The sequence below is a fragment of the Lathyrus oleraceus genome, chromosome 6 (assembly GCF_024323335.1).
Source record: "Lathyrus oleraceus cultivar Zhongwan6 chromosome 6, CAAS_Psat_ZW6_1.0, whole genome shotgun sequence".
NCBI classification, from domain to species: domain Eukaryota; kingdom Viridiplantae; phylum Streptophyta; class Magnoliopsida; order Fabales; family Fabaceae; genus Lathyrus; species Lathyrus oleraceus.
Genome location: NC_066584.1, coordinates 56772570 through 56784792, shown reverse-complemented (window position 1 = coordinate 56784792; position 12223 = coordinate 56772570). Strand labels below are relative to the sequence as shown.

At 40.9% G+C, this 12223-nt stretch overlaps 1 protein-coding gene across 1 annotated transcript; it reads left to right on the top strand.

Annotated features, from left to right (window-relative positions):
* Positions 1 to 7854: 7854 nt before the first annotated feature.
* Positions 7855 to 12006, top strand: LOC127093989 (organic cation/carnitine transporter 3-like). The gene is made up of 2 exons (XM_051032872.1): positions 7855 to 8047; positions 10472 to 12006. Exons 1-2 carry the CDS (start codon positions 7855 to 7857, stop codon positions 12004 to 12006), a joined length of 1728 nt encoding a protein of 575 aa, XP_050888829.1.
* The last annotated feature ends 217 nt before the right edge of the window (positions 12007 to 12223 follow it).

Sequence of the window (12223 nt, the reverse complement as noted above, 5' to 3'; positions counted from 1 at the left end):
AACAAAAGAATAAAATGGGATTCTATCAATTTCATAATTTCCTTGGTCACAAAACTCACCAATGTGTTCTTTTCAAGGATTTGGTTCAAAAAACTCTTAAAGAAGGAAGACTCCAGTTTGGCGAAAGGCCAAAATGCAGGTGGACTCTGATCCTCTGAAGGTGGAAGAAGCTTTGTACTCGGAGCCTCTCGAATGCATGATGGTCGAGACTACTGATGGTCTCATAGAGGTTTCCGAAGCAACTTCCTTAGCTAAATCTTTTGAAGTGCTAATGGTCAAAACTACTGAGGGTTTCATAAATAAGGCCGAAAGGAAATCTGAATCGGCCTATCCCCAACCAGAAGAAAGTTTATTAGACTTCCAATAGAAGTGTAAAGGGAACGGGTCAAAGGCTTTGCTATGTGCAAAGTGCAGTGCGGTGTTCAACGAGAAAACCGCAGAGAAAATGGAGACCGATAACAAGGCTGTGAAGGAAGAGAAACTTGTTGTCCCACTATTTGTGTTCGACAAGCATGGAGCACCTCGAACGGAACGAAGAATATAGAAGGCAGTTTCAACATCCCCGACCAAAAACCTTCATTCCGCCGACCGATGTTCCACAAGAAAAGTGGATAGAGTCTGTCAACCAGAAAGGGGGCAAGAAACCAAAATGGATAATGTTAGAGAAAGAAACAACATCTCTAGAGAAGAAAAGGGGCTACATGGTATCTCCTAACTACAAAGGAAAGAATCTGATGACAAGGACACAATGGAGATGCTACCAGCGAACCAAAAAAGCTGGGAGAGACGTCACCACTCCACATTTGAACCCCTTGGAGACCTCTGGACAAAAGAAACAGATACCAAAGGTCTTGGGATCGAGACAAGTAAAAATGGTGGCCAACCAGAAAATGGTCATGATTGTCAACTCAACGGGGAAGAAAGTAGTGATAGCCTCCCAAAGTATGGAGTGTTCGTCCGAAGTTGAAAAAGAGCTAAGAGACAGGGGCGAATCAAAGGAAGAAGAACCTGAGTATTCCCCCCAATTAGAGGAAGGAGAACCTGAATACTCCCCCAGTCCGAAGAGGAGTTTGGAGAAGACATGTACGGCGAAACCAATGATGACGTCTATGGTGATGACTTTGTTGTCAACTGCGGCATTGTATCGGTATTGTCGGCTGAATACGACATGGTATCCGAAGTCTCTGAGACAGGAGAAGATTTCGTGCCAGATGAAATGGTTGGAGGGAAACCTCTGTGCTACTACGTCATGAATAACGACATAGTGGAGGAACATAAGGCCGCATTTGAAAGACCCAGCCCAGGGATGATGTATCATTTAAAGCCTTTGTTCATCAGGGTGAAGGTTGATGGAATAGCGGTAAACAAGGTATTTGTCGACGGAGGCGCTACAGTTAATCTGATGCCCCATACTCTATTTAAGAAAATGGGAAAGGGTGACAAAGATCTTCGACAAAACAACATGGTCCTATAAAACTATGAAGGGAAAACCAAGAATATAATGGTTGTTGTCCAGGTCGATCTTTCCGTGGGCACAACAACACATTTAACACTGTTCATGGTAATAGACTCTAAAGCTAACTTCAATTTACTCCTGGGTCGGGAATGGATCCATGTGATAGGAGCGGTACCTTCGAAGGTTCATCAGAGACTTATAATCTGGAAAAAATACGACATCATGGAAAACATTGAGGCTGACCAAAGTTATTACCGCATCGACGACATATGTTTCAAGAGGCCTTTCGACCAACACTTAGCGAATATAGCGCCATGCGATGACGAATCAGGCTCCTATACTTCCGTCAAAACTGGTCGAGTTCTGAACTTAGACCCTGATCATGGTTTGATATGGGATAACGAGGAAGATACAGGACCAGAGATGAGTATTCCACCTACGGGGTGGCCTACAGTCGACGAAGATGACTGCTGAGTCAGAAAGTTTGGCTCGAATTTCGGTCTATTTGGCTGAAAACAAGAGAAAGTCAATTCTGGAAAAGGAGAGGCTTCAGAATTTGGCATGTGAGGCCGAAGGTTTAGAAAATGGTTGGCAAGACCAAACAACAGCTTCAGAAAGCCGGAGGCTTGATTGTATTTATGACAACGAGCCTTTGCGGTTAGAAAAGAACCCATTAGATGAATCCCAGAAGATGCAAGCACAAGATCCCCTCGAAGAGATCGATCTGGGGGATGGGATCACAAAAAGATCAACCTACATAAGTATTAAGGTAGGGTCAGAAATAAGGGCAAAATTGGTTGAAGTATTGACTGAATACAGGGACTGTTTTTCTTGGGATTATAACAAAATTCTGAGTTTAAATCGAAGCTTGGTGGAGCATCGACTGCCTATCCAACCTGGGAAAAGCCAGTGAAGCAACACCCTTGATGATTTGCTCTAGCCGTCACCTCGAAAATTAAGTAGAAGATCAAAAGAATCCTTAAAAGTCGTTTCATCATAAGTGCGAGGTACGTCGAATGGTTGGCCAACATAGTGCCCGTCATCAAGAAAAATAGAACTCTTAGAATCTGTATAGATTTTAGAGATCTGAATAAAGTTATGCCAAAGGATGAATACCCGATGCCCGTGACAGATATGCTGGTCGATTTGGCCGCAGGTTTTGAATACCTGAGCATGCTTGATGGTTACTCTGGCTACAATCAAATTCTTATAGCTGAAGAGGATGTCCCCAAGACAGTGTTTCAATGCCCTGGAGCTTTAGGGACTTATGAATGGGTCGTGATTTCGTTTGGTTTAAAAAATGAAAGAGCAACCTATCAAAGAGCTATGAATGCCATATTTCATGACTTCATTGAAAATTTTATGCAAGTGTATATTGATGACATCATGATAAAATCATCATCACAGGGAGATCACATGGATCACCTTCGACACTCGTTTGATAGAATGAGGAAATATGGATTGAAAATGAATCCATTAAAGTTTGCTTTAGGTGTGCACGCAGGCGATATCCTAGGGTTTATGGTACACAAACGAGGCATCGAGATTAATCAAAACAAGACAAAAGCGATCTTAGACCTCAAAAGTCCATCGACAAAGAAGCAACTCCAATCTTTGTCGGGGAAAATAAACTTCTTAAGAAGGTTCATATCCAATCTAAGTGGTAAAACGAAGGTGTTTTCACCACTGCTCAAAATTAAGAGGGAAAGTGATTTTTACTAGGGCCTAGAGCAACAAGAGGCTTTTGATACAATTAAGGATTACCTTACCAAGCCTCCTATTTTGTTACCTCCTAGTATGAGGAAAAATATGAGTTTATATATTGCTGCATCGGATACGACTATAGGGAGTATGTTGGCCCAAAAGGATATTTGTGGTATCGAAAGACCTATATACTACCTCAGTAGAATGTTAATAGATGTTGAAACTAGGTACGGTCTCATCGAGAAGTTGTGCCTATGCTTGTACTTTGCCTGTATGAAATTAAAGCAATATATAAAATCAGTTGATGTTTATGTTTCGTCTCATTATGATATTATTAAACATATGTTGTCTAAGCCTATTCTGCATAGCCGAATTGGAAAATGGGCACTAGCTTTAATAGAGTTTTCTCTGACATTTAAGCCTTTAAATGCTATGAAAGGCTAGATTGTGACATATTTTATATTGGATCATGCCATGGTCGAATCATCTCTAAATGAGGTTGACACCAAACCATGGCGATTATATTTCGATGTGTCAAGCCACAAGGACGGAACAGGAGTCAGGGTGTTAATATTATTCCCACAGGATGGCCCGACGAGATTTAAATGCAAGATCAACGAAAAGTGTTCCAACAATGAAGCCGAGTACGAGGCCCTAATAATTGGTCTTCGACTCTTGAAAGGATTGGGAGCCAACCGAATTGAATTAAGGGGAGACTCGGAGTTGGTAATCAAGTAAGTCACACGCGAGTACAAGTGCATCAAGGAAAATTTGTTGATGTATTTTGTGACGGAAACGCAACTGTTGGAACACTTTGAGGTTGCGGACATAAAACATGTGCCGAGAAACGAAAACCAAGAATCCAACGATTTGACCCAGATTGCTTCTGGGTATAAGATGTCTAAGTCGAAACTCCAAGATATGATTAAAGTTCGGGAAAAGATGGTGTCGGACGCACCACCACTAACAGAAGATATCCTCGACAAGAGTAACATTCGTGATGAAGGGTTCAAAGAAGAATGTCAGGAAACCTATGGATTCAATAAGTCCTGGGGATATTGAGTTTTCACTGTCAACATTTCATCACCAATGGACTGGACGAAACTAATAGTGGAATATTTAGAGAATCCAGTTGGAGGCTCATATAGGAAAATCAAATACAGAGCATTGAGCTAGGTGTTATTAGGATATGAATTTCCGAAGAAAACACCAGAAGGGGTATTACTTAAATGTCAGGGAGATACTGAAGCATATTTGGCCACATATGAGATACATAGTGGAGCATGTAGCCCGCACAGGGAAGGCCATAAGATGAAGTGGTTGTTGTTTCAATAAGGTGTTTATTGGCCCAATATGTTGAAAGATTGCATCGAGTTCGCCAAGGGATGCCAATAATGCCAGGTGCATGCAGGTGTTCAACACATGCCAGCGAGTGAGTTTCATGCGATCATCAAGCCATGGACTTTTAGGGGTGGGCATTAGACATCATTGGAGAGATTCGGCCAACCTCATCGAAGCAACAGAAGTTCATCCTAGTCGGGATAGACTACTTCACTAAGTGGATCGAAGTTGTCCCGCTGGTGAAAGTGGATCAGGAGGCGGTGATTCAATTTATCCAAAAACATATTATATATAGATTCGGCATCCCAGAGACCATTACCACAAATTAAGGGTCGGTGTTTGTGGGACAAAGGATGCAAGAGTTTGCTGGCGAAACAAGTTTTAGGTTGGTTACCTCTACGCCTTACTATGCACAAGAAAATGGCCAAGTAGAAGCGGACAACAAAGTGATAATAAGTTTAATTAGAAAACATGTTTCCGAAAAGCCAAATAATTGGCGCAAGACTTTGGACCAAATCCTATGGGCCTGTCGAACGTCCCCAAAGGAAGCAACAAATCCGACACCTTTTCGACTAACATTTAGGCCCGATACCATCTTACCATTAGATATCTGTTTGCAATCCTCCAGAGTATAATGCCAGAACGATCTCCAGTCGAAATAATATTGGGAAATGATGCTCGACGAACTGGTCGATTTGGACGAAGAAAGATTGGTTGCGGTAGAAATGCTGGCACGACAGAAAGAACCCGTAGCCAAAGTATACAACGGGAAGGTAATGGAAAAAACCTTTACGGTTGATGATTGTGTTTGGAAAGTAATCTTACCTATGGATCGTCAAGATCGAACTCTAGGTAAATGGTTTTCAAAGTGGGAGGGACCATTTCAGATAATCCGAACATTTGCCAACAATGCTTATGAGATCAAAGAACTTGGTATGGATCAAAGGGTCTTGAGAATAAATGGGAAACATTTAAAGAAATATAAACCTATGCTACAAGAAATCCAAATCTAAATGTAACAAAATTCATTGATTCTTTAAAACGGCCCAAAAGGCGTTACAAAACATGGTCGATAGACCTTGCAGGAGAAAAAAAAACAAGAAAAGGATCAGACAGGAAATCTAGACTTGAAGTCCTCAAAAGAGGTTATCTCATGAATAATCCTAGACCTTCCACACAAGTGTTTTATGTCGGCCTCAATCTTGAGGGATTTTTCCCCATGGGATATCCCCTTTAGAACCTCACAGTCGACAACTTCTTGCTTTGGAATTTCCTCAACCGTCTCCAAGGAAGCTTTTTGCGCTTCCATATCAGCAATCTTTCTGTTAAGTTTAGCTATCTGGGATTGATAGTCGGAGATATGTTGGTCGAAGGCTTGCCGCTAACGAAGGTGTTCCTCCTTTTTGTGTTCAAATTCGTTGAGCTTTTGTTCGCAGGCCTCACTGGAGTCCCATTCAAATATTACCTCACTAAGTTTCGTCTTGATCTGAAGATCATCATTTTGACGAAGGTTAAGGTCCTTGACAAACTGGGTGAAGAAGGCCTCAAACTCGACAAAATACTTGACCATTGAAGTTGGAAGATCTTGAAGGGCAAGTGAGTCAAGGAATTTGAAAATATCACGGACTAGCCCTTCTTATGTCTCAAGAGCATGTAAAAAGTCGCTCTTGAAAAGTGACGCCTTCAGTTGTTGAAGTATGAAAGTGGCCTCAGCATTTAGCTCTGAGGAAGGAGCGACGGTCAAAGAGGGAGGTGGCGCATCGGTCGAAAGACGGTGGATTTGTTGTAGCTTCCGAAGGGCCTTAGCAGGGTTCCATTGTTTGATAATCCTAATTTCTCTCGAAGTTAAAACACCGGTCGACGCACTTTCGTCAACAGCGTTCGGCGGATTTAGAGTTGGTGGGGAAACATGACTTTGTTGAACCGCTGGTGAGGCACTTTGAAACTCAGCTTGCCACTCTGGACTCAAGACAATGTCGGCAGAAGGATGGTCGGTCTTATCTTTTACCACAGTTTTGACCTCAATTGGAGAGCCCACAGGTCCCTAAAAGATAGAAGTATTAGATTTCACGACGAAAAGAAACCCATAGACGGTGGAGATAAAGGTGGACGAATACCTGAAGAGCCACAAGGGGTGGAGAAGCGGTAGGAGTCCTCTTTATATCACGAGGAGTGAAAGCTTCCTCGATGTCATCTTGGATTGTCATGGTCAAAGCCGTTGGAGCCACCTTCGATGAAGTCTTCTTGGCCTGAGCCTTTTTCCGCTGCATAGGAGTAAGGGGCGTTTTGGGCGGTGCTTTCGACGTGCGAAAAATGTGCGAGTGCACACTTCCGTCAGACTCCTCATTTTACACTACATGTACTTCTTCAGGTACCTGAATCTCAAGATGGGTGAAAAGGTAATGGAAATACTAAGGTAAAAAACTTTTTCATGATGTTGATATGTAATACCTGCGAAGTGGGGGTCGAAGGCGCTCATTGCTTCTTTGAAGGCTTGGCTAGAGTCGGCTCAGTAGAGGGGATGACCCTCTTTCGACCATGATAGCAGAAACTGTTAGTGTTGTACATCCCCAGGAAAAGAGGAAACGAAATCAGTGGCGTATACCTTTTTAGGGGCTTCGTTGATTTGAGAAGTTTGGATTATTGGGTCGGGAGCATTAACAGATGGAGGCGAAGGCGGTATATCGCCGGAGAGGATAGAGAGAGCGTCAACCATGTTCAGGAGAAATTGGTCACTAGGGAAAGAACGACTCTGGTAGGAATTGCACCATTCGTAGAAATCAATTGTTGTCAAAAAGATTGTTGGAATTTGAACACCGGAAGTTCATAACGGTGAGTGGATTTACAAAAACGGAGACAAGCTTTGCGATCATCAGCAATTAATGATCGACCAGACCATATAATACCAGTTTCATATGATACCAGAGGCTTCTGAACCATCTGACTTAAGCCAAACTGGCGAGCCACCAGATCTGGTTGATAGCTCATGAAACATAACCCCTTTGACCCTGACTCAATTCTGTAGGACAACAAGGTAGGAGTCAAAAAGGCTCTCCATATTGCGTTCGATTGTGCTGCAGCCTGTGGAGAGCCACCTGGAAAAGGATCTTTGAACCACTTAGGGCCGAAGGTTCGATCAGCAAATGACACCATACAATGAGCGAATTTATCTGCTTCGATGAACATATTCAAGTACTTCATGAAGAGATGTGTGTTGGGAGTCTCTTGGAAGGTCGTCAAAGCCAACCTAGCCCCTTCAATCGATCGATCTTCAGTTGGCCTCACGATGCGGTCCGACAAGGGGTATCCCAACTGATACTCAAAAGTGGCATTTAACTAGTGTTGTAAAAGCCATGAGGGACCCGACAAATTCAAGGCCTTGGGAGTGTTGGAGAGAAATTTTAGTTTCAGGGTTGCCAGACCCAAAGCCTGATATAAGGAGGCTAGCAGCAGTTTACCTAAAGACACCTGTCGACCCTCATGAATCTGGATCGCCGAGGCAATATAGCTTTTCTCTATCTACAAAGATCCATGACAGAATACATAGTATGAAATCCATAAAGTAAGGAAGGCTATATGTTCTTCATCAGACACCTCGATGGTGTCCTTGTTGTAGTAATCTTCGATGTAATTCTGGAGACTGGATCAACTGAACGAGAAGGTATTCTTCATCGAAAGTGTGGGGTCGAAGACTTCCCCCAACGACGAAAGACCAATGATTGCCGCCACATCAAAGTGTGTGGGTGTTAGTATCCCACATGGCAATGAAATGTTGTGGTAGAACCTTCCTAGAAATATAGAGACGCCAATAACATACATGGATTAACTCGATGAGCATACCTCGATATTTGAATAAGGTCGTAGATCCCTGTACTCCTCCATTGATCTTGGTGTTTTCGCTGGACTTTGTTAAGCCACGCCAAATACTCTTTGTTGCCAGGAGTAGGCATGAACCTGAAGACTCTGGCTTTAGCCTCCATGAATCTGACGTCAAGTGCGACGGACTTGTCGAAGGCAGGAGGAGCAACGAGTTTATATCAAGGAAAAAAGGTTGCAACAGCCTTCGGTGAAGATATTGGCTCAGCGAGAGGCCCATGAAACGCACACAGTTTCTTATCAACCACAAAGGGAATCAGCATCTGGAGCTATTAATTCTTCACCACTGCTTCATCAGAAGAAGTGGGTTGAGGGATGCGGTTCATGCTTTCTTTGGCAGAAAGTTTAAAGGCAATGGGGTTATTTCCGGTAGCGTAGGTAGTGAGTTCTTTGACGTGGGAAGAAGAATCTATTTAGAGATGAAGCAAATGGGTTGAGTTTAGAGATTCTGAGTGACAAATTGCTATGCAGAAGTTGTTTGAAGAAATGAATAAGAAGTATGCGTGGAAGTAGAAAAACGTTTGAGGAGGAAGAAAGAACTATTTATAGGCTGGCAAGGTGAACAATCGGGCACTAATCGATTGACAAATGGCTAGCGAGGAAGTGGTGAGAGAGTTAGTGGGTTCGGTTGAAACCCCACGACCTAAGGGTAGCTGGTAATGATGGTGGAGTGTCTGGGGAACTGCGCGGCAGGAAAATCATCATCACATGCTAGCCATAATTAGTGATAAGATGGCTAGCCGAAATTTGAGCAATCAAAAGGCAAGTTCCTCGATCGGCGAACTCATGTCGAAACCAGCCTTTTCAAGGACAATTTGTTAGTTGACAAATTTCGGCCAAAGAAGATAAGTCCACTCGACTAGGAAACCCGTCGGAACCTCATCGACAAGAAGTTGGACAATCCATAAGTCGACACCTAGAGTCCCGGTCGAAGTCGAAGGGTCTCAATGGCGAGAGTGATCGTGGACGGCCAAAGAACGTGGGCAGTTATTTACGTACATGGGAGAAGTGGGCCGACACGTTCATCTCAAGATAGGTTCATAACCTCCCGACGGTTACTTTTTATTAGTATTTAAACAAGTGTTAGGAATCATTTTAGAGGGTGACATTTTTAACATTTGCAGTAAGTGTACACTTGAAGTACCAAAGCATTTACGAGAAAAGAGTCATATCCCTACAAATAATATACCTTTGCCTCCATTTACATTCATAAGTCATTTAAACTTACCAAATTATCTTTACTTTATTGCTTTACTTTCCATACATTTTTGCTTGTCATTACTTTTCACTACCTTTCTAACTCATCAAGAGTTATATTTACTCTTTTTGGACATTTCAAAGATATTGCTCACAAAAATACAAAAGCTCAAATATTAAGTCCAAAATTTTGTAGTCGGTCATGTAAATAACCCTCTCATAGAAAAGCTAGAGATTGTTGACAAACCAACACATAAATCATGTTATTCTTAGTTAAACATCATTCTTTCCTGTTAAATTTTCAGATGATAAAATGCTAAGAAGCTGACGAACCTTCATTTACCCAGGTAGCTTCAGCGGTGTATAAACAAACCTGCTTGTTGCATTTTTTATATTAATTTTTGCAATCATGAACCCATGCATTACACGAAATTTTGTTAGATCGTGACATGATATATAATTTTTGTTTTTCTTTGCTAGTTTTTGTTTGACTATGATTAATACAGTTGAAATCAACCATGCTCTATGTACGTTGTTGTTAAATTAAGTGAATGAAATCCCTAAAAACTATATAAAATTGTTAGATCATGATAATATACATAAAAACTTGTTTGAGTTATAGCTAGTTTTGTTTGACTATGATTACTATACTTGAAATTAACCATGTTAATATACATAAATTTTGTTTGACTTAGCTAGCTTTGTGCATTGTTGTTAAATAGTATACTTGAATTGAAATTCAAAACTATACTATCCTATATTGTTATTGTTAGATGTGGTGTGTTCATATTGAATTTTCTCTATTTATAGACACCAACTTTGATCTATATATTTATAATCCTCTTCATCTAGTATTCAATTGAAAGTACTAGCTTATGATTTTGATTTTAATTTTAGTTTTAAAAGATATGGAAATTGAAGAATTAGTTCCAATTTTAATAAATTCTGATTCTGTTGAGCAGGAGAAAGTGGTGATGGATGATATGATGGAAAAGGGTTTAGGAAGATTTGGTTGGTTAGAATTTGTGCAGTGCATTCTTGTTTCATTTGCAACGTTTTTTGATGCACAACAATCATTCATTACGATTTACACCGAAGAATACCCGACATGGCATTGCACAAATTCAACATTATGCAACTCAGATTCTAATATCTGCAATATCCCTAAATCTTCATGGTCATGGGATGGACCATCACACAAAACAGTCATATCACAATGGAGTCTTGAATGCGCTAGTAGCTTCATTACTGGCTTACCGCAATCTTCGTTTTTCGTTGGTGGCCTTTTCGGTTTGTTTCTTCTCGCAACTTTAGCTGATACTTCATTGGGAAGAAAGAACACACTTGTTATGTCTTGTTTATCGATGTCTATATTTTCGATTCTCATAGTTTTCTCTACCAATATTTGGGTTTACTCATCTTTTAAATTCTTCATTGGCTTTTCGCGTTCGTCAATTGGAACCTGTGTTTTGGTTTTGCTCACTGAGAAAGTTAGTACTCAATGGAGGTTCACAGTTGGTATTTCCGAATACTTATGCTTCATATTAGGGTATATGTCACTGTCTGGTATAGCATATGTTAACAGATTTAATTCATGGAAATCGGTTTACGTGTGGACGTCGGTTCCTGCTATTTGTTACTCGGTTCTTGCTTATATCTTTGTTACCGAGTCTCCGAGGTGGCTTCTAATGCAAGGAAGACATCAAGAAGCTATGAAAATGCTTACAGGAGTTTCTTCATTAGAGAATGGTCATGATTTGACAGTAGGTTTGATAGAAGCTCCGGTGAATAAACAAAAGACTTCAATTTTCCGACTCTACTCATCGATAGCCGAGTTGTTTGGGAGAGGTTGGGCTTTAAAGAGAATGGTGGCGATAATGGTGCTTGGTATTGGAATTGGAATGGTGTATTTTGGTATGCCATTAGCAGTTGGGAGCTTAGGATTCGACATTTACTTGGCTGTTGTGTTCAGTGGCTTGATGGAAATTCCAGCTTGTGTGGTTACCTATTTTTTGGAGAATTGTCGAAGAAAACCGTCCATTCTTGTATTCTCAATAGCTAGTGGCGTATGTTGTATAATGTGCGTTGTTGTTGGATCGAGAATACAAGAAATTAGAGTCGGATTAGCGATGGCATCGTTTTTCAGTGCTTGCACAACTTATAATGTGTTTCTTGTTTACATCATTGAACTATTTCCAACAAGTGTGAGGAACACTACAACTTCATTGGTGAGACAGGCTATTGTTTTTGCTAACGTTTTCACTCCCTTTTTGATATCTGCCGGGAGGAAAAACGATATCTTCTCTTATGGCGTGTTTGGAGTAGTTATCATGTTGTCGTGTTTTACTTTGCTCGTTTTACCCGAGACGAGAGGAATAGCTCTTTGTGATACCATGGATCAACAAGAGCAAAAAGATGATATGTATGTATAAACGGGAAATGCTGTTTGTTTGCGATGTTATTATTTTTCATGTCTTTCGCAAGAATTGCTAATTTAATTGTCTCGATTTTGAAATAAAAACTTGGTAAGTATATAGTGCAATCGAATTCAAGACTTTTTCTCGTTATTTTCAAAATGATATGATTTTTTTTTCAATTTTTTTAGAATAATGGTGAAAAACTAAGAACAAGAATGCAATAAATAAAATG

Bases quoted from the DNA above. Each gene is read 5' to 3' on its own strand.
- LOC127093989 (XM_051032872.1), top strand. From the start codon at position 7,855: ATGAGGGACCCGACAAATTCAAGGCCTTGGGAGTGTTGGAGAGAAATT. The intron at 8,048-10,471 runs GTATGAAATCCA...TTTTAATTTTAG, and splicing joins GATCCATGACAGAATACATA to TTTTAAAAGATATGGAAATT.